Here is a 27,683-nt window from a genome sequence, read left to right on the forward strand (position 1 = left end):
GCATGATCTTCCTGTTCTTTAAATGGTTTTAATGCATTTCATTTTCAATTTTTAATTATATTTTAATTTATATCATAATTTTGAAATAAAATGTTATCAAATTAGAAATTGCTTAGTTAAAAATAAAATTAAAAAATAATTTTAAAGAAAATTTAAAATAAAAGTAATTTTAAAAAGTAAGAGATTAATTAAAAAAAATATGATTTTAAAAAAGTAAAAGAAAATAATCTAAAAAAATGTCTAATAAAAAACATATATATATATATATATATATATATATATATATACAAAAAAAGTGTCATTGCATTATTTGCTATAACTGCTGACTCCATCATGTTCCCACTCTAAAATTTTTAGGATGTATTTATTAAAACATATTAAAAAACATATATTTTTTTCAAAATTTTTAAAGCGCACTAACCTTAAAAAACTTTAAATTTTAAAAAATATTAAAAATTCAAGAGAAATATGCAAGTTGCATGTCAAATTAAAGCTCATTCAATTCTCTTTAAAATGAGCTGTTAACGAACTGTATTGACCCCATAGAACTAAAATTGTAGCATTTTAAAGCACAACAGATGAGTAAAAAAACGTGAGTTTTTACACATTTAAAAAATTAATAACTCATCAACCAAAAAAGATATATTTTTTTAAAATGTAGATCTGAATTTAAAATGTCAAACAGTATAATCCCTGAAAGTTTCATGAAAATCTGAGATAATCATTTTGAGTGATTGGTTGATTTGACATGGAATGACCCATATACAAAAATAAAAATACATATATATAAGGGGGGAAAGGCTTGAAAAAATTAGTAGGCTCGAAGTGCTATATTGGGGCCGAGTTACTAGGAAATAATGAGAGAGAATGCTGTTACATATATATCCTCGTTTAAGGAAACAAGTGGTAATTAATCACTAGACTCGAGCACCAGACTGCAATGGAGTGGTTTATTGACTGTCATGTCCCACTCTGGCGGTAGATTTCTGCGACACTCGATACAGAAGTTAAGGAATCGTCGACAAAACGTTTTTTCTTTCCAACGATGTAAATTTCAATGAGAATAGACAGTGTTGTATACTTGTAAAATTGATGGGAACCTTACTTTTGGATCAACCCTCGTATTATTATTGTTATTTTGCGGTCAATCTCTACCTTAATACAAAACCATTGGTGCTTAATACTTCGCTTGAGGGTATTATTTCATTGTTGGAGCACCTACAATCCTGTAATATTACTTTTAAAAGGTAGTATCCCTGAAAACGATTAGATACATCCATTTCCACCTATAAACAGGATGTTAGATTTTTCATCTCATCGGTGGTCAGACTGTATGAATAGATTCCTATTCCGTATTAAGCCATAACAGAGTAATTTTTCAAAAAGAAAAAGAAAGTTACATTTATTTATTTATTGACAAGTTTTATAAAAGTGCGAGTCTCAACCTTCGTATGCAGTAAAACATTTTTTCACTTTCGTCAGAAGTGGTGAAAATGTGACTTATGTAAGTCTGGCTTATAGGTACAGATATTAATTGGAACGCTTAAAGGCAATTTGCCCCTGTCATACCACGACGAGTTATTTTCTAGTAAGGAAATAAATACGAAGGCTGTTGGATATATCATTGTTTGAATATCTATTCAAATTAGAAATTTTGTATTTGAATGAGCTTTGCCAGATTTGAAATTCTCATATCTTACTTTTTTAATGATTATATCTTTAAAATTCCTTTGCACTTACTTGCAGAAGTCACCTTAAATCTTATGTTAATAATAAACTTAGTTGCAGGCTTGGAGTCGATTACGAGGGAATGTAATTGATTACGATTACGAGCACGAAAAATGTGGGATTACAATTACGATTACAATCCTGTGACAAAACGTAATTACGATTACAGCAACTATTCGATTATGCGGAAAATGTAATCGATTACGATTATAATATGCCGATTATGATTTTGATTACGATTACAGACTTATAATACAATGCATATATATCACTCATTTGCATCAACAACGTGATAGTTGAAAATTATGATTTTTGATTTAATATAAAAAAGATTAATTGCAACTACCGTGTAGTATTAACTTAAAGAATATTTTGAATTATTGCGCTGTTGCAGGAAAAGAGCAAAGTATGAAAGATTAAAAACATCTAGAAAATTCAAATTGCGTACATTACACAACGCTACAATGACTGTACATTGTATACAGGTATAGGCACACTCTCAATCAAATGTGTACACAGTGCATATTGTTTTTGACTCAGCTGTTCATTATTATTTTGCCATTTCAGCCTTAGCCCTGGCTTAAGGGTGATAATTTACTGCTATAAACTGCTCAACATTTCAGAGCTTATAATTTCTGGAAATTCTGTGGTATATTTCAGCATTCTTTTCTCAATTATTGGTTCAACATCAGTTACTTTAATACGTAGCTATTTAAAAAAAGCGAACCTTGTATGGTTCTTTATGCGGAAAAACTACAATGTAATAAAATGTGCACAAAGTTTAAATAAAAGATACGGAACTTAACAATTGAAAATTAAAAAAAAAGGAATTAAATGCATTTAAGTGTAAGAAATCCTTTTGTCGGATGTCTTTTCATTCATAATCTCATTATTTTTGCATTGAAAAAGGTGCTCCTTGTAACGCCGAAACACGTGTCTGCAGTAATCTGCAATTTGTGCTTTTTTGACGTTGGTATTTCTTACTCTACTTCAAAGATGTCTGTTTTTTTTTCTCTCTCTCATTCTTTGAGAAGGGAAAAAATTCCAGCAATGCAAAACAATCGTTAAACTGGAGCAGATGACGCAGAAAGTGAAAAATACTTCGGTAGTATTATTTTTAGCAAAAGAATACATATGAGTGGTAGATCCCTACAACACTACAAGATCAATTTTATGATCATTTGATAAGCTATTTGCATGTGCTTTGATTTCATTCTTGAATGATTAACTTAATACTCATAAAAAAAAAAGATTGGGCATACCACGTTTTGCTATAATTTCCACTTTTTAGTCAAAAAGCTTTTTTTTTTTTTTTTTTTTTGCGTCAAAAGTGCCCACAGGGTACAAATGGTACTAAACACTTAAGACAGGTCTCGATTTATGACTCTCATTTGCAAACAGGGACGAGCACTGAATAGCTTGTAGTCGTTTTCTATACTACTATTGAATTATGTTATCTTTCCATACAATAGTAAAAGAGCGGCTGAAAGTTTTTCACTCCTTTAGAAAGTCAAGATTACATGATTACAAGGCTTAAATTACGATTTATTTTACTTAGATTACAGTTACAAATACGCATGAAAAGCCCGATAATGATTTCGATTACGGGAGTATCCCATCGACAGATTACAATTATGATTTCACAAAAACGTAATCGATTACTCAGATTACGATTACGTAATCGGCTATTACTCCAAGCCTGCTTAGTTGTGTTTTTTCTAAATCAACTCATTGTTTTTATCTAACAGTAATTTAACAGTAAGAATCTTTTTTTTAGAAGCTTCAAAAAATGACTCTGATAATAATGTTACTACAGCTATTGTTAAAGTGGAAGCGGATGTAAAAAACAACAGCATTTCCTTCAAAATTCATACCGTCGGAAAAACTGATACGATATTCGTGCAGTACAGCGAAGTGCTCTCTCCGAGAATCAAAACTACACTTCAATGGAAATTTGGTGAGTAATAACAAAATACTAATAATGATAGTTATAGCAACACTATTAATAATAGTAGTAATGATGTTAACGCTATCAATAACAAATATCAGTGAAGGTCCCTTGAGAAAAATAGTGGAATGGAAGGACATTTTGTTCTAAGAGACTAAGTATTTAAAAATTGTCATGAATTGGTAATTAAAATTAGTCATGAATTGTAGTTAACAACACGGGGATTTTATGGCATTATTTGTGTTGATTTGGGTAACGATATAATGAGACAACCGTCTCGACCTTAATTTTTGCACACCAGTATATACTATACCATGTACTAGCTAATACGTGCGAAAAATTAGCGCTTGATACTTGTCGCCCTGCTGTAAAAATACCATGAAAAACATCATGCTAAACATAGGCGTAGGAACTTTGTAGAAGTAGGGGGAGCTGGGACACATTATGAGAAGTGTCTGGTATGTAAGGGGCAGAAGCAGTGGCCCCTTAAAATAATTGGTGGGGGTGGGACTTTAATTTTTTTTTCTACATATGAAATTAGCTTCGAAGCTTCCATCTCTTTTTTATCTTGTATCAATTGTTTGTGGAGAGAATGAGGTGATAAAACTTCTGGTTTTGAAAGAAGGTCAGTCAATACTCGCGCAGAAATTGAGCACATAGAAATAGAGGAGTTTCGGGGATCCTCCCCCGGAAATTTTTCAGAATTCTTGTTCTAAAAACGAATTTTTAGGCGATCTTTGGTAATGTTGAGGGGAGAAAAGTTTTGAATACCTTCCCTGAAAATTTTTCGAAATTAACGTCTTAAAAACGCGATTGTATACCATATTTGTTGACTTTAGTGAAAATACGACTCGAAGGATTGTCCTCGATCGATTTTTCGAATCGATTTACATCTCCCGCCCAATATTTCGATTTTGAAGTCTTAAACGTAATTGTAGACAACCTTCAATAATGTCAAAGGAAAAGACTGTACTAGGGCTCTACTTTGGAAACTTTTAAACTTGAAGTCCTACTAGAGAGCGTTTTTCACTGGTGTTATCAGAAAAGGTTCAGAGGTTCCTTCTCGTTAATTTTTTCGAAATTGTAATCGCTAAAACACGCGACTGTGGATCATATTTGTTGGCGTTAGGGGCCCAGCAATTTTTTTAATTGAAGTCTCAAAAACGGAACATTACATAATCTCCCATGTTGTTGGATGGCAAGATATCCAGGGACTCTCTTCCGGTAATTTTCAGGGAATCGGAGCCTTGAAAACAAAATTTGAGGTGCTCTGTAATAATTTTGGAGGAAAGGGGAGGCTTCGACAGCGTAGCATTTAGAAGAATTTCTTATTTTCTGAGAACTAGAAAAAGGCGAATAGATAAAACAGGAGGGCGGTGAAACAGAACGTTGGAAATGTGTTAAAATGAAGTGTTCGTTATATATTATATTGTTCAGGTAAGTTTTTGTAAAAGTCTTTGATAGAAACTATAAAATCTTAATATATAAAAATTAATGTCCTGAGATAACATATATACATATATATATATCAACGCACAGCCGAAACCGCTGAAGCTTCAGACTTGAAATTTGGCAGGCAGGTAAGGCAGGCATTACCGCATGATTACGAAAGTAACCACTAAGAAAGGATTTTTCGAAATCTCAATTAGTTCGGGAGCAATTAATTAAAACCTCTTAATTTCTGCGAGTTTAAAACCTGTCATTGAATTCAAATCCCTTATTTTCGAAATCTTTCCTCCATTCAAATCATTATTCAGTACTTCGTCTCAACTTTTGGTCGATAGCGAACTATAAATTTGATATTGTTTTTGTTTCTCACGTGGTTCTTCGAGGCTTTTCTCAAGTCAAATCATAATGTTTCTGTCTATTGCTTTCATTTTTACTTTCTTCTATATCTAATATATAGAAGAAAGTATTGGATTCGTGCAAATTTTCGAATTTCGAATTTTGACGGATTCGAACGTTTTGAGGTGTGCTGAGTCCATTTCGACTATTTTTGGAAAATGTCTGTCTGTCTGTGTGTATGTGTGTGTGTGTGTATGTGTGTGTGTGTGTATGTGTGTGTGTGTATGTGTGTGTGTATGTGTGTCACGTCTGTGTGTGACCAGTTTTTTGTGGCCGCTCTACAGCAAAAACTACCGCATGAAATCGAACGAAACTTGGTACACATATGTGCCCCTATGCGAACTTGTGCCCATTGGTTTTTGGCGCGAATTCCTCAAAGGGGGGGTGGAGCAATGCGACGTTTTTTGAGTTACGCGTGATTGCTATTCCTCAGGAAGTAACTGGCGGAATCAAACAAAATTTGGTCCATATGTTGCCAGTAACAGAAACAGGTGCTGATTCAATTATGGGGTCAATAACTCAAACGGGGGTTGAGCTATAGAACGTTTTTTGTCGTCAATTGTGACTGCTGTATCTCAAGAAATAATGAACGGAATGAAAGAAAAATTTATCTGCAAGTAGCCCTTAGTGGGCATAAAAGCTGATTTTATTTTGGTGTCAACAGCTAAAAAGGGGGGTAGCGCAATCGCCCGTTCTTTTTTGCCATTGTGAGTGCCCTATCTCAAAAAGTAATGCTACGTTCTGGTTGAAATTTGGAATATATGTGAATCCATATGTAAACAGGCTTTGGTTCAATTTTGGCGCCAATCGCGCTAAGAGGTGCTGATTTATTTTTATTATCATTATTTTTTAGCGAATAAAAATAGTTTTATTAGTGCAACAATAAGAAAGATAAATCGTAATAGATTATCGTCTGCTTATTTCTCGTGATTTTAATTGTATGGAAATGATCGGAAATATTATTTCAATGATTTAAAATTTTTAACTGTTGCCATCTTATGTTTGTTAACAAATAAAATATTTGTAATTAATTTAAGCAAGGCTTTTAAAATAACTTTCAATTTTCGCTTTTTGCTTTGCTTTTGCAATAATTCATGGTCGTCAAGTTTTTTCATGTGTAATTTTGTTTTTGTTGGGAATATTGCTTCCTCGTCAAGCATGGGGAGGGATCAGAAAAAAAAAAGAAAAATATAGAAGAAAGTTTCGTGATGGCCACAACATACTAGTTTCAAAACTAGAAACGAAGTTTTTAAGAACATCATCACAGGCGGACTATCCTTTTGAATTTAGAAGAGTGCAGTTTCCTGTTAAAGTTTGCTTTGCAATAACCATTAATAAGTCACAAGGACAGACATTAAAAGTAGCAGGGATCGATTTAAGAGAAGACTTTTTTTTCACACGGCCAATGTTATGTAGCATATGTAGCTTGCTCCAAAGTCAGTTCATCAAGCAGCTCAATAATTTTAGCACCAGAAAAAAAAAAAAAACTAAAAATGTTGTATACAAAGAACTTCTTGCTTAAACATAGGTATATCAATAAAATGTGGATGGCCTGTGTTTGCAAAGATAATCAATACTTTAAAAGGATCGTTAATAATAGTTAAAGATCGGTTAAGAACAAAGGCATATATGTAAGGAGTACAGGGGCCCCGGGATCCTCCCCAAATTAGAAAAAGTAATAGGTAATAAGTAATTATTATAGGGGATTTTCGAAACTAGGTGCACCAAGCACTGTTAACCCCTGCTAATTCCATTACCCGAGCAATGCCGAGTACGGGAATGCTAGTATTAATATAATAATATTGTTGGGTTTTTATTTCTGCAATAGTAGATGAAAAGTAACAATTTTGTCATGAAAATATATCTGTAAGTGACGAAAAAACCGTAATTTAGAAAGCAAAAAAACAAGAATAATTGTAACTTCGTAAAGTATAATCTGAGGAGTCAGATAACTTAAAATAAGATAAGTTTTTGGAAAGTTGAAATTATTTGAACAAGTACAAACAACCTTAGCAATCTTTTTTAGTTATGTCTGGAGCACCCATGCTATTCATATTTAAATGCCAAACTGACTCATCACCACCAGCTTGCTAGACACTTAATCTTTTGTTCCAGAATTAAAAAGAAATTTGCACAAAAATCAAAAATAGGATGTTTTTTCTAATTTGTGTGGTCTTAAAAATGTATTCTAGATTATCTTTGTTAATGCTAGGGTGGAAAAGTGGCCTGGGAGCGTTTTCCTCGGCATTTTTCGAAATTGAAACTTGAAAAAATTTATATTTTTTCACTAATTACGTTAGGGAGGTTGGTATTTTAGGGTTCTTCCTGGAATTTTTTCAAAATTGTTGTTCTGAAAACGCAGTTTTAGACATTATTCGGAGATGTTAATTAGAGGAGAAATCCGGGGCCCCCCTCCCAGAAATTGGGCGAAAATGAACAATCTAAGAAACGCAGCTGTGTGCCATCTTTGATATCGTTATGAAGACAGGAAATTTTTCCGAATTGGAGCTCCAAAAACAATTTTATTTGACTTTTAATGATGTTAGGGGTGAGTTTTCGGGTGCTTTACCCCAGTAATTATTTGAAAGGTAAGACCTTAAGCGAAATTTAAGATTATTTTAAATTATATTGGCGGAGGTGGAGGGGCTGAAACTCATTAATAAAATTTTCGAAACTTGGATTAAAATTCTGCTGAAAAACAAAAACCCATTAAAACGATTATTTGAACTCCCACCCTTTCCCTCATTAGCACGCTGCTTTATCCAACCAAGACAATGTGTCTTCGCTCTCAGGTGCTATTCATTTCCAAAATTATTTGAGTGGTTTGGTTTTTCCATAATGAAATTTTCAATTTCTAGCCTTATATTTTTATTTGTTTGAAATACAAGCGTTTGCGGCCTTCGTCAATAAAAAAAAAAACATTTTGAATTTTTTGGTAGTTTAACTTATCTTAGTTTTTACACTTTCTTTTGTTTTAGATGTAATGTGTCCAGAACATCGCGATAAAATTTTCGTTTAATTTCGCCTTTTGTATTTAAACACTTAGAATTAGCACACTAGCAGTGGTGTGACTAGTCATGACATTTTTAAATCTCGTCTTACTCTGTTTCAACTTTTTCTCTAATTAAAATGTATTTTGGTGGCACATATATTTTTCTCTACTTAATCACTATTTTCATGATGATATTTTTACAAAAAAAAAAAAAAGAAAAGAAAAAAAGAAATTTCAAAAATGCTGGCAGCCCCTATGAAATTATATTTATTTACGTATTCATTTTTTACTTGAATGACGCTTGTCATAGATTTGTACTAAACACTGAATACTTTCTTTTCGTTAAAAAATGTTCGAAACGTTCGTTTCAGCGTTCCTCAGAGGTAACGCATAATGCATAACCTTGCTTGGATGTTCCTAAATAATATTCAGAGATTGCATTTGCTTTCAAATTTTGCAGAAAAAACTCTTTTCGACACTTTTATTCTATTTGTTCACTTATCATTTCTATTACATGTTCTTAAAATCGTAAAGGTTTCCTTTCTGCTTTTTTTTTTACATTACTAATATGAAATTGGTGACGCCATTTCAGAAAAACTGGGCGGGGAGGTAGCAAAACCCTTCTTGGTGATGGCTCTGGTGTCCCCCCCCCCCCCAAAAAAAAAATGTTTGGTTATGCTACGCCTCTGACTGGTACTGATTTTCGCAGGCCGCCGAGTAGTCCACTTTTCCGCATTTCGGCAATCAAGAGTGTTTAAACAATGAAAAAAAAGGTGAAGGTGAATTCAAGTGCACTGACCACTCCGTCTACTCACTGCTTTTGTTGCTCATTTGGGTAGAAATTCCGAAATTCCCAAAAAAGGCAGATCACATTTTTGAAATCAGGTTTGAGGTAAACAATGTACGGCAAAAAGCAGCAGTGCAAGAATTTTCCGGGGGAGCTAAGCCGGTCGGAAATATTCCAGGGGGAGCTCTAGCTCCCTCAGCTCCCCCCGTTCCGACGCCTATGATGCTAAAATTAACATATTCGCTGTGTATAGGAAATTACTGGACTCAATAACTCACAAACTGGGAAAATGACTTAGAAATGCATTATCTTTCATAGCAGTAGTATTTAATTTTGATAGTCAACTGGGAAGAAAATCCTACTGCATAAGGTTTTTGAACTTTAAAAATCAACCAATTAAAATATCAACACAAAACATAGTTCTAAATATATGGGTCATTCTCCAGAATGTGTAACTTTTGAATGAAAATATTTTTCTATATCAAAACTTCTTGTTTTTTATTCTTACAAGAAAGTGTTACCTACTAGAGGAAGCCATAAGCAATGGCCCAGCTAAATTCCAATTACTTTACTCATAAATAAAAAAATAATAATACCTTGTTCACGGAAATTTAAAAAAAAAAGAAGACAACTTTTATTGTTTGATAATAGAGGTCAATTTAATATCAAAGTAGTAATTTTGTTAAATTGGCAAAAAATGAGCTATTTTAATGATTCGAGTGAATTTAATATTAAACTCTCTTAATTAAGTACGGCTCAAATTTTAGTTATCCTTTTAGTTCAAATTTGTGTTAAAAATAGTATAGTATTAATATATTTCCAAATTGGTAATTTTGAGAACATACTGATAATTTGTAACTTTAGGAGACTGTCTAAAATTGATGTATTTCCCCTCCATCAAAATATTCTCACCTTAGAAATAATGACATTGATAAGGTCCGTCACGGAGGTGAGGAATTTTCCATTAATGTAGGCCTACCATGCATTTTTCAGGGAGAGGAATTTTTCCTTCTTTCCTATAATCTACACATTTTAAGCATTTGAAAACATGGGCACGTCTTTTATTACATTAATGAAATTCAAGTTCACGGAGGTGAGAATTCCCAACAGCCAAACTTGGGTTTTCAAAACAAAATCTATCTTCTTGCTTTTCAACAAAAATTTTACAACTTCTTCATGGCTGAAAAAAAAAAACAAGGGGGCTCCCTTGTAACATGGGAAATAAAATGTGATGTCATTACTGCCACGTGTTAATGAGAAATTGCGTTTTGTGTTTAAGTAACGGAGGTGAGAATTTATTGTGTGACATGATTTTTTATCCTACTAAAACGAACTAAAACACAATATTAGAAAAATAATGACAATTAAATAATTAGTATTTGAATGCGAAAGAAGTAATAAATAAACAAATGTATACTTTTAATAAAACAAGTTATTGAGCGACATAAACATTCACACCAGGTGTGTGACATGCCACGGAGGTGAGAATTCACACGTTGTGAACCAAAAATATGCTGTAATAAAAATTATTATTAAAAAAATTGTTGGGAGGTTTAAATAGATATATTTTTCAAGAAATTAAAAAACATTGTTAAATGAATTGTTCCTTAAAGTTTTAACTGTAAAAAGCGCGTGATAGAAAAGTTACACTTTTTGAAGAATGATCCGTATGCGTTCACCATTGAGACCGCTCACAATAAAAGGTTTAGGTAAATTATTAAATAGCAGTGTTTCTATCTTTTAACATTAATAATCTTTCCCGTGGAGATATTTCTTTTACCCTAATTCCTCCCCTCTGCTCGCAGACCTCTGTCGTACAGGTCTTCCTTTTAACAATGCGAGAAGAAGTTTGCAATCGAAAAAACGAATTCATTGAAAGAATAAAATAATAGTTTAAAAAACTAAAAAAACACGCTTTCGTAGCAAAATGAACTGAAAAGTGAAAAATAATCTTTGAATGATAGTAGTTGACCAATCACTGAATTTTAATGTAATACGAAAACGCGTGGGGGTGCTGTCTATTTACATTTTTGCTTGGACAACAAATGGAAGAAATTCAAGACAACTGATAAGAAACCCCCCACGCTTTTTTATATTACATTAAAATTAAGTGATTGGTCAACTACTATCATTCAAAGATTATTTTTCACTTTTCAGTTCATTTTGCTACGAAAGCGTGTTCTTTTAGTTTTTTAAACTATTATTTTATTTTTCTGTTTTTTAGTCTTATGTTGGAGAATTATCAGGTGACGAAATGATTTATAAAACGAATGCGAGGTAATATCTTAAAGTTAAGACAAGGACACCCCGTTGGGAAGCTACTGTGAGTCATCGATGTATGTTTGCGGAAATCATATTTATATTACTTTGAAAATTTGAGATGCATTTGAATAAAAGTTTTGTTCAACAATGATCTGATCAGCAATGAATTTCCGATTGAAGGCTCACCTAAATTTTGACATAAAATTAGTTAAAAACAATTATATTTCATGTTCTAATTACCTTGTAACATTGGAACAAATTTTGTCTGATGCAGAAAAATTAAAGGTTTTTGTAGTTATTTTTAAATAATTTTTGCGAGCATTTTTTAATGTATTTTTTAAAATTTTTCCTTTTTCACATTGTTGGATTTATGCCAAAATATTGATTAAAATTGGAGGAAACTAACAATTAAAAGAGTTAATTTGATTATAGAATATTGCATTGTCATCGGGTCTAAGGTCGCGTGCCAAATTTCAAAAGGATCCGATCCCAGGAAGTGGGCGAAATTTGAGCTGCAAGATTCCGTTACAAGATACATACATACAGGTGAAGCTAATAAAAGCGTGTTAATTTTTTTTTTTTTTTTTTCAAAAATCAGCCAAAACGTGAATTGTTTATTTTTTGTCGACAGCGATGAAAAAAGCTTTAAAATGATGCCTTGCTAATGAAGTTTGATGAAGTATTATGAAAATGGTGCATGGAAACAGAAGAAGAAGAGAGAGAGAAATAAAATGGAAGATTTTTTTTTTAGCACAATTGGACTAGAATAAGATGTTTTGAGATTCGATCCTTTCCTAAAATGTTTTCTGAATACTAGTTAATTGTACTGAATATTATTTTCTGCTTTCCACTGAGTTTTACGTTGTACCGAACGAAAAATCAATTTCGATTCACTGTTATGTACACTAAATATAAGGCACACAATGTAGACCAGAGCTTCCAAAACTTTATAGCCAGCGGATCCCTTTCTTAGACCAATATTTAGTGCGGATCCCTTAAAAAAGTTCTTGGGGGCTGTCCATAAATGATGTCACACTTGTTTTCTACGTGCTTGACCCCCTCCTTCATTTTTCACAAAGTGTCACTTCCCCTTACCCCTTTTCTTCCCCTTGTTACATGACACGCTACTTTTCATAAGCATATTATTATAAAATGTGTGATGTCCTTGTCATCCTCTCCCTTCCCTTAAGTTGACATTTTATTGTTTTTATTTATTTTGGAAAGTACATTAATTCATTAAAAAAATTATTTTTTGGCAATATGGGAAAAACAACCGATTTTTTTTATATGATGTATTTATTTTCGTCGGAGCTTATTAATTTTAATTATTTTGTTTTCTTTTTGAAACGGTTAAAGATTTTTTTTTTTAAATGGAAAAAAGTGTATTAGCTGTTTTCTTTAATAGGTGCTGCTATTTTATTTGTTCGTTTATTTATTTTTTTACGCATCTAATTTTTTAGAGGAGTGAGGCATATTTTATTCCTAGAAATCAGCTTAAAATAATAAAAAAATATGTTTGAAAAAATTTGCGATTTTAGCTATTTTTCAGAATATTGATCAGATACTAGAAAGTAGATATGGGTATACGGGAAAGTAGGCTCGTTTAGTTCTAGACGGAACTTCTTGTTTTTAAATCAATTATCTTTTCCAGGAGACCTAGGACCGTACGAGGCGAAGAATTTAACAGCTAGCGGCAAGTATAGTTTCCAGTTTAAATTGTCAGAACTTGACAGATGGTCGCCGATCTACACATATGTATTGCTTCCTGACATGCCGGATGTCATATTCCGAGATTTCAGAGATGGTACTCTCAAAATTGAATGGTTCATCAAAAAAGACAATAGATACCGGGACACTATTGATAAACACGAACTATCTTATTACTCAGTAAGTTCTGTTTTTGTGTTTAAATGTTAAGAGAAAATGATTCATTCAAGAGAAAATAATTCATTTTCAGATTTTAACATCTAAATATGTGGCAAAACGTAAATTTTACTCGCATAACGAGTAGCAATTCAACTTTCCCGCGTTAATATAATCTATGTAATATGGTAAGCAAAGTTCGGGTTTCTTTTTTCGTGCTCTGTGGCTCATTTATTACTCAATGTCTGCAAGTCTATTGCTTTTTTGTATAAAATATGACTTATACTAAACATTTGAGCCATTTTCATTGGTTTATCCACAAAAATGTTGCATGGTTTTAGATTTACGTTTTGATAATGAGCAAAAGTTGAATAAATGAATAAAAATAATTTTCTTAATTTTTGTATGAGTAGTAGTAGTGGGAAAATGGGGGTTCTGGGCCAGGAGGCGGTGGCGGTGGTAACACCGCCTCCCACTCCTCCTCTGACCTTGGGTTGATCTTCCTCCTGATAGCCGCCTCCCAGGGCCACCGCGAAAACCCGTAGAAGGTAACGAGGTTATTTTGGCGCGTTTTTGAATATTTCCCCGCGTTTTTTTTTATTTATTTACAAACATACTGGACTTTGTCGTTTTTTCTTCTAACCTTATACGAAGGTTTTCGCATGACCACGTTTTCGCACGACCGCGTTTTCGCGCGCCCTTGTTTTTGTACTTTGTCGTTTTTTACTATTAGGGAATGGCAACACCAAAGTTTTTAGTTTTCGGGTGGCAACACTTGTTGCTATGGTAACCAATGTTTTTACTTTTAAGAACGTTCGTGGCGCCATCTATCGGGACTTTGAATATTTTTTTCTGGACTTAGAATATTTCTGCGAATTTAATTATTATTTTTACAGAATGTCGCGGCCGGGAATCGAACACCCAAACTTTGAGTTAGCAAAAACGTATGCTAACCACTATGCTATATTTTCCATTACTCTTTCAGTCTTAATGTGAATCTGTACCATGACAACGAATATTACAATTAAATTAATTTTAAAACCATCAGTTAATTTACTCTTTAGTACTAATCATGGCATATCATTAACTGAATTTCAGCTCATAATTGAAACTATCGTCATTATTATTATTTTTCATAATAACAAAGTTTTCACTTAAGTAAAGATTTATTTAAATACAACCCATTCGAGATTTTAGATTTATTTCAATGCTTTGTGGGCTTGAAATATATTTTAAACTTTGATTTTCTTTTTCATGCATTTCAAACTTTATCATTTTTATTTTTTCTAACTTGTTAAATTTTCTTAACTAATTTCTTTTTTCTTTGTCAAATTTACAAATAATTTTTCTAACTTGTAGAAATTTCGAAGAAATAATTTTCTTAACTAATTTTTTTTTTTTTTTTTTTTTTACTTTCATACAACAAAATATTTTTTCTTATTTGTTAAATTTTCTAAGAAATAATTAACTTAAATATTCTTTCATACATTTTGAACTTTAACGTTTTTTCCTGTCATTTAGCACTTTGATTATTTTTTTTTTCACTATTTTCGCGTTTTTCAATTATTTTCAGTCTTCAACTATTTTCTTAGCTTTTTAGTCTTTAACTAATTTCAAGCATTTCAGACTTAAATTATTTTTTCGTGATTTCGATTTTTTTTTTTTAGTATATTTTAGAGTTTGATCATTTTCTCGCTTGTTTTTACTTTATCGTTTTTTTTCCCGATATTTTTTTAACTTAGAAATTTTTCGCAATTAGTGACAGGAATCGAAACCTCAAATTTTTCGAAACATTATCAGGTCTACAATTTTCATCCAACTAATTTAATTTAAAAACTTGCAATCAATTTACTCTTAGTAGTAATTAACACTTATCATTAACAAATTTTCACGGATTTTAAAAAATCAACTTAATTAATTTTTTCCAGTAAGCAAATTTCGCACTCAAGTTACATTCCAACACTGCATATACGTTTCAAGAGTTTCATTGAATTTATCACATCCAATTTAATTAACTCTAATAATTACTTTTTCATTAATACTTAACTTAATCATTTTATCATACATTTATTCCAGTTACAAAATTATGCTTAAAAGTTATTTATTTTTCTTAGCACAAGAGATATTAACATATTCCAACTAAAATGCATTTCACTCTAGTTTGAGTTTACTAAAATAGCAACTCATTTACAATTTAGATTCATTTAATCGTCTTTGATTCTTTTTCATTATTATTATTTTACATTATCACATACGTTATTATTTTTATACATTTATCCATTTAATTTTCCAAAATCTACAATCAATTTACTCTTCGTTTTAATTAACACTTATCACTATCAAATATTTTCATGAATTTTAAAAATTATCTTCTTAAATAATTTTTTACTGTAACCAAATTTCCCACTCAAGTTATATTTTATCACTACATATGCTTTTCATGAGTTTCATTTAATTTATTTCATTTCATTTAATTAACTCTAATAATTATTTTTTATCATCGATATTTAAGTTAATCATATTTTAGTTTCTTTATTTATTTTTTTTTTCATGCAAACACTCTTGATGGAATAAAATAAAATTTTCAACTTTCATGAATTAAATCCCCTCTGACTATTTTATTTTACTTTACCATACTTTACTATTTTACTTACTGCGTTTTACTATTTATCATTCATTACAGCTTTTCCAAAATATTACTTTACAACCAACTAATTTCATTAACAGAATTTTCATTACAATTTATAAATTTCACTTTTATTTAATTATTTTTACCTACGGTAAAATAAAACACATCACATAAAAAAGTTAAACATCAATGAAGAACCCGAGAAATGTTAAAATTATAAGTCGAGTATCAAAACTTCATGTCAGCAAATTTTAAAAATAGACTTACCGAAAAATAACTTCTACTGAAATTCATTTCAAAACTTGGAATCAATTTACTCTTAGCATTAATAAACACTTATCATTAAGAAATTTTCACGGATTTTAAAAATCAACTTATTTAATTTTTTCCAGTAAGCAAATTTCGCACTCAAGTTACATTTTATCACTACATATGCTTTTCAAGAGTTTTATTGAATTTATCACATTTTATTTAATTATTTTTTGATTAGTATTAAACTTAGTCATTTTATCGCTTAGTATTTAACTTAATCATTTTCTTGCTTGTTTTTACTTTATCGTTTTTTTTTTCCCGTTATTTTTAAACTTAGAAATTTTTCACAATTAGTAACAGGAATCGAACCCACAAATTTTTCGAAACATTATCAGGTCTACAATTTTCATCCAACTAATTTATTTTAAAAACTTGCAATCAATTTACTCTTAGTAGTAATTAACACTTATCATTAATAAATTTTCACGATTTAAAAAAAATCAACTTATTTAATTTTTTTCCAGTAAGCAAATTTCGCACTCAAGTTACATTTCATCACTTTATATGCTTTTCAAGAGTTTCATTTAATTTATCACATTTTATTTAATCAACTCTATTAATTATTTTTTGATTAGTATTTAACTTAGTCATTTTATCGCATAGTGTTTTACTTTATTATTATTTTTTTTTTCTTTCATACAAGCACTCTTGTTAGAATAAAACAAAATTTTCAACCTTCATGAATTAGAATCACTTTGACTATTTCATTTTCCAAATAATATTTTACTTTAACAACTAATTTCTTTAACAAAATCGATATCATTTATTTTAGTCTTTATCCTTTTCGAACGATACATTCAAATGGACAGCTATACGTTAAATTAAGAAACTTAATCTAAATTTTGACAAATTAAGTTATAGCTAAATACTGACTAAAATTAAGTACAAAAGACTAACCTTTTTGGGGTGAAATCCCTCAAGTACCAGCTATCGCGAAGTTATTTAAAAACAGTGAATGAAATTGTAATAAGTGGATTGTTAATTATAACTCAATCTCACAAATTACAACTACACGCATGTTTTATTTGAAATCGCTGCATACGGCTGTTTGCCCATCGTCGATTTGCAGAAGGCATGCCGTGAAATCGCAAATCAACGCGGCTGTTGAAAAAAACTACCGTAATCCCAAAGAACTTCGCATCGTCCACACACACCGATGCGAATTGAGAAAATGACTTTATCAATATTGCTATCTACCCCTTTACCGATAACAGATAACAAACCCCACGTGCGAGTATTATTCACCACCTGGCCTACGTCTTTCAAGTGATGTCACTGTTTCTGACCAATTAAAATTAGTTCACGTTTCTCAAATATCAAGCACATAGATCGACAATAGCCTGATGTCAGGTTTTCCAAACAAAATTTTAGATTTTAATTCGTAGTTTCGAATTAATTTCTTTTTCATTTCAGACTTATATAAAAAATTTCCAGCTTGTAAGAATATTTCTTTCAAAAACAGATTTTTGATTCAAAACAGTATTTTTTCAAACTTGTAATATTTTTCTACTTAGAAAATGAAATCAAAAATTTTTGTTTTCTTTAATCATATAAAATGTTTTTAAGAAATAATTTCTCAAACTTGTAATATTTTTCCACTAATTAAAAAAAATCAATTTTTTTTTTCAATCACATAAAAATAAATTTTTAATCTTACAACAATAAATTTTTCCGCAAAAATATTTTTTTCAAAACAAAATAATAATAATAATAATACTTTTGTAACATTATTTTTTTTTCTCTTCAATCTTTTTTTTTTTTCAAAAATTTTCAAACTTACAAAATAAAATTTTTTCAACTGAATCTTCAAACGAAATGATTTAATTAAATTTAAAACTCAATATCACTTTACTCTTAGTATTAATAACCAATAGCACTTAACCATTTACTCTTTGCACTCTAAGTATTAATTAACACACACGCATTACAAATAATAATAATAATGTTTAAGATACTTACAAATCATCCACTCAAGCTTTCAAATATCCATCTAGCATGTTATTGTTCATTCGTGTGAGGGAACTTGTAATAAAACTTTACTTATGAACCGAAATTATAAGCGAAAATATCGCATTTTTTAGCACTTAATATAATCCTACAATTAACAAATTGGTTTTAACTTTGAATTTAAGAAAAATAAAAACTATTACACACTTAGTAACATATCTATCGATGTATATTATTTCATGACAAATCACAAATAGGTGAGGATCTTTTATCGATCATGTGACCAACTAAGTTAAGAAAGAGCCTTCTTATCTCATATGAGAATTTATAAGTCTTTAATATTTCTCTTTAATGTAAGTGTATTGATACGTACGAGTTTGTGTATGTGAATATAACTGTGTATTGTTTTCAAACCATTGTCATGTTTAAGCTTTACGGTTCTAATTTTGACTTTCCACTTAGCATTATTTGAAGTCCTTCGCATGTATTAAACTATAGAAATATCACAAAAATTATATTTTCATTCAGTCTTAATTACAAAACCATACAATAAGATGAAGACAACACCGATAGTATAAAGATTACTTACAAGAAAGTGCATATAAAAAATATGAGTGATTTCAAAGTATAATCCATCAACCATATTCAACAACTCAATAAAAACACAAGTCTCTTTTAAAATGATAAACACAATTTATTCACACACACAGTAAAAGACAATTAAATAAACTTACATCTTTAAGTAAAACTCTTCAAAACTTTCAAGCATATTTTTAACATCGATTGCATCAAATAAATCAGACACATGACATTTTAAACATGGACTATCAACATTCAAAGTAACGAAGTCACGAGTCAAGTTTTCCCAATTAACATTAAAAAGAGCCTGTTCGAAAAAAGTGTCGAACTTTCGACCCCTTGTTAATGATTCACATTCATGCACTCTCATGTAAAAAATGAATCCATTTTTACAATCCACACATTCTTTTTAGAAAGGTATATGTTGCATATGAGCTCATCAAATAGTCACTTACGTAGAGAATCAGCCAGTTTACCAACTTCTTGTGATGTATATGTGCTGATTTTATCACATCGACAATCACAGGGATATTTTTTCTCAATTTCCGAAAGGATGTACTCTTTTAGAGTATAAGTCATAAGTTTGTCTTTGACACTACGTGAGATACAAGGGGACGCGTAGCACAATTTGTCAATCTGGCTTTCCAAAAGTAGAACTCTATCAGGCATCAACTGGAACACTTCTCGTTTCAGTTTGAACAATCTTTGCACACTAACACAGATGTTACCATTCGCAATCGACTCTCCTTTTTTATAACAAAAGCGAAATCACGGTCTTCGATTAATTTTTGATTTATATTTTTACGTAGGCTTGAAATAAGTGATCTCCACACATCTGGTTCTAAGGAAATACCATCCATAGTTGGTCGAAGAATACCATCTTTCCCACACGTATATCTTCTAATATGCACGCGTGTACGTTTCCGAAAAGTATTCACCTAAAGTGAAAATACAATCACCCAAGTGTATCATATCATCAGGCTGTGACGAAGCCTCAATGTTCATTTTCATGTTCGTTGCATCCCATCTGTTCATCTTCAGGCTTCAAAGTTTCAGAATGATTTTCACCAGCGTTAGTCATTCTTAACTCTCATAGGATTAGGAGTCACAATACTAAAACAACTTCCTGTGAACTTAAAAAATAAATCAAACTAGGTTTTAACACTAGCTGGTGAAGAAAAATCCTAAGTACATAGAATAAAATTTCACGATCTCTTTCAAAGCTCAGAATCACCCTGAAAATGATTCTCCAAACATCCACTATAAACCAATGAATATTCACTTTAACCAATGAGAAGTGTACATAAGTCTCTTGCTACTGACGTCATAGAATATCACACGAACTTTTGAGCAGAGTTGAGTTGTTTTCCTCAGTATTCAGATTTTTAGAAAATGCCAACACTTTGACTTCCAACTTCATCCTGACCTACTACGAGTAATTTTAAGATGGTAGCAGGTTTTCACATCACATCGAATGCCGATGACGTTTTCGCATCTCATGCAAATTGACAAGTGTTAATTAATACGAAGAGTAAATTGATTGTAGATTTTGGAAAATTAAATGGATAAATGTATAAAAATAATAACGTATGTGATAATGTAAAATAATAATAATGAAAAAGAATCAAAGACGATTAAATGAATCTAAATTGTAAATGAGTTGCTATTTTAGTAAACTCAAACTAGAGTGAAATGCATTTTAGTAGGAACATGTTAATATCTCTTGTGCTAAGAAAAATAAATAACTTTTAAGCATAATTTTGTAACTGGAATAAATGTATGATAAAATGATTAAGTTAAGTATTAATGAAAAAGTAATTATTAGAGTTAATTAAATTGAATGTGATAAATTCAATGAAACTCTTGAAACGTATATGCAGTGTTGGAATGTAACTTGAGTGCGAAATTTGCTTACTGGAAAAAATTAAGTTGATTTTTTAAAATCCGTGAAAATTTGTTAATGATAAGTGTTAATTACTACTAAGAGTAAATTGATTGCAAGTTTTTAAATTAAATTAGTTGGATGAAAATTGTAGACCTGATAATGTTTCGAAAAATTTGAGGTTTCGATTCCGGTCACTAATTGCGAAAAATTTCTAAGTTTAAAAATATCGGGAAAAAAAAACGATAAAGTAAAAACAAGCGAGAAAATGATCAAACTCTAAAATATACTAAAAAAAAAAAATCGAAATCACGAAAAAATAATTTAAGTCTGAAATGCTTGAAATTAGTTAAAGACTAAAAAGCTAAGAAAATAGTTGAAGACTGAAAATAATTGAAAAACGCTAAAATAGTGGAAAAAAAAATAATCAAAGTGCTAAATGACAGGAAAAAACGTTAAAGTTCAAAATGTATGAAAGAATATTTAAGTTAATTATTTCTTAGAAAATTTAACAAATAAGAAAAAATATTTTGTTGTATGAAAGTAAAAAAAAAAAAAAATTAGTTAAGAAAATTATTTCTTCGAAATTTTTACAAGTTAGAAAAATTATTTGTAAATTTGACAAAGAAAAAAGAAATTAGTTAAGAAAATTTAACAAGTTAGAAAAAATAAAAATGATAAAGTTTGAAATGCATGAAAAAGAAAATCAAAGTTTAAAATATATTTCAAGCCCACAAAGCATTGAAATAAATCTAAAATCTCGAATGGGTTGTATTTAAATAAATCTTTACTTAAGTGAAAACTTTGTTATTATGAAAAATAATAATAATGACGATAGTTTCAATTATGAGCTGAAATTCAGTTAATGATATGCCATGATTAGTACTAAAGAGTAAATTAACTGATGGTTTTAAAATTAATTTAATTGTAATATTCGTTGTCATGGTACAGATTCACATTAAGACTGAAAGAGTAATGGAAAATATAGCATAGTGGTTAGCATACGTTTTTGCTAACTCAAAGTTTGGGTGTTCGATTCCCGGCCGCGACATTCTGTAAAAATAAAAATAATTAAATTCGCAGAAATATTCTAAGTCCAGAAAAAAATATTCAAAGTCCCGATAGATGGCGCCACGAACGTTCTTAAAAGTAAAAACATTGGTTACCATAGCAACAAGTGTTGCCACCCGAAAACTAAAAACTTTGGTGTTGCCATTCCCTAATAGTAAAAAACGACAAAGTCCAGTATGTTTGTAAATAAATAAAAAAAAACGCGGGGAAATATTCAAAAACGCGCCAAAATAACCTCGTTACCTTCTACGGGTTTTCGCGGCGGCCCTGGGAGGCGGCTATCAGGAGGAAGATCAACCCAAGGTCAGAGGGGGAGTGGGAGGCGGTGTTACCACCGCCACCGCCTCCTGGCCCAGAACCCCCATTTTCCCACTACTAGTAGTATTTGTACTTTTATATTTGTTCCTGAATTGTAAAACAATAATCTTTCATAAAGTTTAAACAACTAGTAGTTGACACTGTAACAATTTATTTTTCTGTTCGTTCACATAACCTGGAGTAAATTACCCGAAGGGAAAACTCCATATCGAAGATCCTCCGTGTTCAATAATGGAGGCCGGGAAGCGTTGAATGTATCGAGATCGCAGAGTTCTCTAATTGAAACGATACTTCTTGGAGTGCTAGACTAGGGATTGCTTAGCTTCTGATCTGGATCAAAAATGCAGAGATGTCTTCAGAGTCACATCCAACCGGATAAGCCACAAATAGTGATTGGTGCGGTGGACCCTGGAGTGTGATGTGATGTAATAACTATTGAACTATCCAAATGTGATAGGAATTAGATAAATGAAATGGTTTTTTTAAACTTTTTTTTTAAATACAAAAACTCACTGGGTCAGCACTGAGATATCAAGCGAAAACGAGAATACCTAGCACTGGCTTGATCGGTTTCACTCAATCTGTCTGCGCGATTCGATCGCGTTTGTATGGAATCTGTTAATGAAATGAGCGATCCTGTTTTAAGCTGTTACATACTTTTATTATATTTGCTGTTATTGTTTTCAGCTATAAATTAAACGAATGCGAGTGTTATTGATTTTTTAAGTTATTGCATGCACTAGTATCGTTTTTTGATTATCCGCGAAAATCGTTTATCCGCGGTTACCGGCCACCCTAGTTCACGGATAATCAGGAGTTTACAGTAGTTATACAGGGTGAGTTCGATCGAATCTGCCATACGAAAGGGGGTGGTAGAAGAGCCCAAGCGGAGTATGGAACCACCCATTATCGTGTCCAATCCTTAACCGTAACCGAGTTATGGTAGCTATAAGGAAAATGAGTAAAAAAAGAAAATTCTGAGAAAGCGACCGATTTCTGAGATTCCTCTAGGACCTACAAGGAAAATAAGTACACATTTGGAAAGAGCAGATTAAATCCTACAAAATGACACCTTTCCCATCAAGATAGTAGCATTTTACAGCGAGCCGCTATCAATAGGCCGACCGCTACCATCCTGACGCTGAACTCTGCCATTTTCCTCCCATCCTTGCCGGCATCTTCGAACCGTCGCATCGCTTCGACTCAAATGACGAGCGATTCTCCGATTTGACCAACCGGCCTCTTTCAATCCAATGATACGACCTCTTTTAAACTCTGACAGTTGCTCGTAATGAGTACGAACCATTCGGCGAGGCATTTTTAAGTTGTTGAAAGGCAATCTGAATCGCAATCAAACCGAAAGTTTTAACAACTGTTGAAGAGCTGCCCTTTATAATAATCAGCTGGATGCGCAGTTTCGATGGGCTGGAGATCAAACTATTCATTCATTGGACACCAAATTTTAATCATTTGCATATCTGGTCAAAACACTCATGCATACAAAATTTCAAAACAAACAGATGATTGCTTCTTGGTGCGTCGATTTTTTTATTATAGAGTGTATAAGCTTTCAAAAATACCAATTTTATTTGAAGGTTTTTGACTCATAACACGCTGACTTTTCCTTCACCTCTTATCAAACTTTCAAAATATAAAACAGCATACAAGAGAAACATAAAACTAAAAATATTTGAAATTTGATGAAATATGAATGTTTAAAGCAATTAAATTTTCACTGCTCATACGGGAAAGATAGCAATTTGTAACTTATATTAAATGAAACCAAAGTTCCAAACTCATAACCAAATTCCAGTTCAATATCTTAAAAATTTAGAAAGATATCGGCGATCTAATAAGCCGAATTTCAATAACTCTTGGATAGGTGACGATTTGTAAGGGATCGTTCACAAATTTGCAATACTTGCCTTCTATCGTTTCTGCATGATTCATGATAAAAAGAGACTATTTGCAAACGATCCCTCACGATTCGTCGCTTATCCAAGAATCATTGCAATTCGTCTCATTAAATCGACGATGTCTTTCTAAAAGGTTAAGATAGTTGACTGGAATTTTATTATGAGTTGGGGGACCTAAATTGGTTTCAAATTATGATGGTTATAAATTGCTCTCTTTCGCCCATGCGCAGAGAAACATTGCCCTTGTTCATATTTCATCAAATTTTCTGTATTTTAGTTCCAAATTTTATTATACTTCTCTTGTATGCTGTAGAGTTTTCTGAAAGTTATAAAATTCATGGACTAGTGAAGTAGGCTTGTTTACACTTTTAAGAGTAAGCCATGCAATTCGAAATTTTTTTAACGAATTGTTTTGTCTATTAACGGTAAGAAATACATAGTCAAGAGTTTGGATTTGTGTTACTATTTTTATTTTCATTTATTTATTTTTTAATGGTTCAATCAAGATTTTGTGTAAAATTATTTAAGGGTAAAATCACATATTACAGTCGGACCTCCGTATATCGAACTTCCACATATCGAAATTTTCTATATATCGAAATCCCAGCAAATTTCTATGTTCATTACATAGAAAAATTGTTTCTATATATCGAAAAAGTCTCTATATATCGAAATTTTTTGCGAGGCATTCATAGGTTTTTTTCCACTTTAGACTGTATTTCTCATGAAAAATGAAGTTTAGCGGAGAAAATTATGATCACTAAAGGTTGCTACGAAATTCATAAGGAATAGGGGGTTCAAGGGTGTGTAGATAGGGTCGTTGTTCCGTTCTGGTGTTCTTACATTCCCTCAAGTTTATTTCAAATCTTAGTTGCAACCAGTAACACTAAAATCAGTGTCAAAATATCCTTTTGTCTGTTGATTATCATTCCTAGTATTTTTAACTTCAGTAAAAATCATTCAAGTTAAGTAGATTGATTTTTTACTTTTCTCTCGATTACATTGTTAACACGAAAATCCCCTAATGTGGCGTTTCAAGTTGAATTTCTGAAGAATGAAGGTGTATGGAGGAGCAAAAATGTAATTTCTGTTAAATTTTTAATTATTAACTTTCATTTAATTCGATGCTCGTTTAAATTAGAAGTTGGGTTTCATGCACGAAAATTAGTTTTAATTTTAATGTTTTAGGATATTTTTATGATAAAATAAGATTGTGTTTCTATATATCGAAATTTCTATATATCGAATTTTTTTCCGGCAATTTGCTACTTCGATATATGGAGGTCCGACTGTATTTACATTCATTTTATAAAATTCAAGCAAAGATAAAATAATCTTGCCTACATTGGACAGAATGTTTTACAATCAAAATATGTTTGAAGTATTGTTTTGTACGTTGACATAGTGAAAAGAGAGAGAGAGAGAGAGAGAGAGTCGAGGGTTATATTCGCTAGTACATTATTTCGCTACTACACTAACTAAGATTTTTTGGTAAATGTTTAGCAAAACACTCATTATTTATATTCTTTATATTCACATTTCAAAACTCACGCTGAATTGATGTAAGCTTACTAGCTTTTAACTGAATGTTCTATAATTGAAATATGTTTTTGACATTTTGTTTTGTGGGTTAACGTTAAGAAATACGTAGAAATGTTAATAGTTTCTTATTTCAAAACATCAAATAAAAACTAAGTAAATTAACTATGTTTTATATACTTATTTATTTGTTTATTTTTTTATCCTTAAAACTTATACACATAAATGCGTGTGTCAACTTGATCAAGCTCTTAGTAACGAAGGTAAACCAAGTGACTTGATATGCAATTTCTTTTAATATCTTAATTGGCGAGTTAACACTGCATAACAAATTTGCATAAAAGCAACTTGTGAAAAAACATATTTGGTTTGGGGAATTTTAAAATGTTTTCTTAAAACTATTGTAAGAATTTGAAGCGGGGGGAGGGGGAAGGGGGGAAGGGTGAAAATACGTAGACGGAAAGGATATAGGGGGACCAGAAAAAGTCATTTGTTACGGGCCCCAAAATTCCTGTGCAAGCCCCTGCTTCGGCTCCTTGGATCAGCTTTTGCTAAGCCAGTGATTAAAAACTTGCTCTCTTCATTTAATTCCTGCTCTAAGAGTGAGACCAATATGCTGGTTTTATACCTAAAAATGAGTAAAAAATAGCGGGGAAAAAATCCTGAAAAAGATCGTTTTCGTTTATATTTTTGATCATATAGGGTGTCCGAAAAATCTTTGACGCAATTTATTGTCGTATGAATATTTAGTTTACGACATAATACTTCATCGGTTCAAGAGCTTTCGATGGGCATTATAATGTTAATATGTGCAAGTACTCCCCCCTCCCCATATTGGCGAATTTATGGGAAAATTGTTTTAACCCCCTGTGGATGGTTTTTCCCCCATGACGGGACAAAAATGGGTTCCCTATGTGTTTGATGCATAAGCTATATATTGTAGTAAAGTTTCATTAAAATCCATTCAGTAATTTTTGTGTGAAAGAGTAACAAACAGCCATACATACATGCATACAAACTTTCACGTATATAATAGTCGTGAGATACAATGTTGGGCAAAATTTAGGAATGGAAAAAATTTTCCCAAGTGTTTCGAGAAGTACTAGGCAGAAATAAATGAAATTACATATAGATGTAGTTTAAAATAAATAATTTGTTGTGTTTAAAGTATTTATTTCTTTCAATATTATAGCGTAATAAATCAGAAAACTTTTGTGTACGAAAAATGAATGGCATAATTTTCATTTCTTTCCAACTTTTCAGATTTATAAAGTCGACTGGAACTACTGGAGAAAAAACGACTGTGTTGTGACTATCGAAATTCCTTTATGTCACAGAAGGGATGCATTTGCCATCACATCGTTGTATAAAGACTCATGCTACGAAATACGTTTTCGAGCGCATACTTCGCAAGGTTATGGAGAGTATTACTATCAAAAAGTATGTCCCGAATCATAGCTATTAGTAGAGCCGCTATATATACAGGTCGACGAATGAGCTTAAGTTTAGCCATTTTCGATCGGATTTTTCATTGTTGCGGAGCTAGGGTTACCAGAGCAAAGTTTCGGGTTTTGCCAAATTGGCCAAATATAATATTTTATTTAATAAGCAATTCACATGCCGTTAATAATTGCGGCAGTGAGAAGCAAAGGGATGTAAGTGGCAAAATTAAAAATTTGGAGGTAACAAGTACACATGGTCGGTGAACTTCTCCTCTGTCTTGGAGCAAGATATGGTACTAGTAGCCCTGGTAGTCGTTGCTATACAGCATGATTTAGAAAAACTTTTCCATGAAAGCCTACCTAGAGTGTTATCTTTAAAAGCGTTTTACTCAAAACTTGAAAATGTCCGCTTACATCCCTTTGCTCCTCACTGTCTCAATTGCTCGCAGTGAAAAATCACCAAACGCGATAACTTGTCAGAAAAGTCAACCGCTCAAACATGCGCTCTGATCCAAAATGGCTGAATCCCTGATGCGTCGACTCATATACATAGGGTATTTATCTGTTAGCTGTTATTTACGAAAATGTATTCGATAGATATTGTTGTTATAATAAAGTTATCA

General features: G+C 31.5%; 1 protein-coding gene across 1 annotated transcript; it reads left to right on the forward strand.

Moving 5' to 3' along the window:
• Positions 1-3,614: 3,614 nt before the first annotated feature.
• Positions 3,615-27,683, forward strand: LOC129226493 (uncharacterized). The gene is made up of 3 exons (XM_054861104.1): positions 3,615-3,685; positions 13,214-13,449; positions 26,882-27,683. The coding sequence occupies exons 2-3, from the start codon at positions 13,333-13,335 to the stop codon at positions 27,074-27,076; spliced, it is 312 nt and encodes a 103-aa protein (XP_054717079.1). The 5' UTR covers positions 3,615-3,685; positions 13,214-13,332; the 3' UTR covers positions 27,077-27,683.

This window comes from Uloborus diversus, chromosome 7 (assembly GCF_026930045.1).
Source record: "Uloborus diversus isolate 005 chromosome 7, Udiv.v.3.1, whole genome shotgun sequence".
Classification (NCBI taxonomy): Eukaryota; Metazoa; Arthropoda; class Arachnida; order Araneae; family Uloboridae; genus Uloborus; species Uloborus diversus.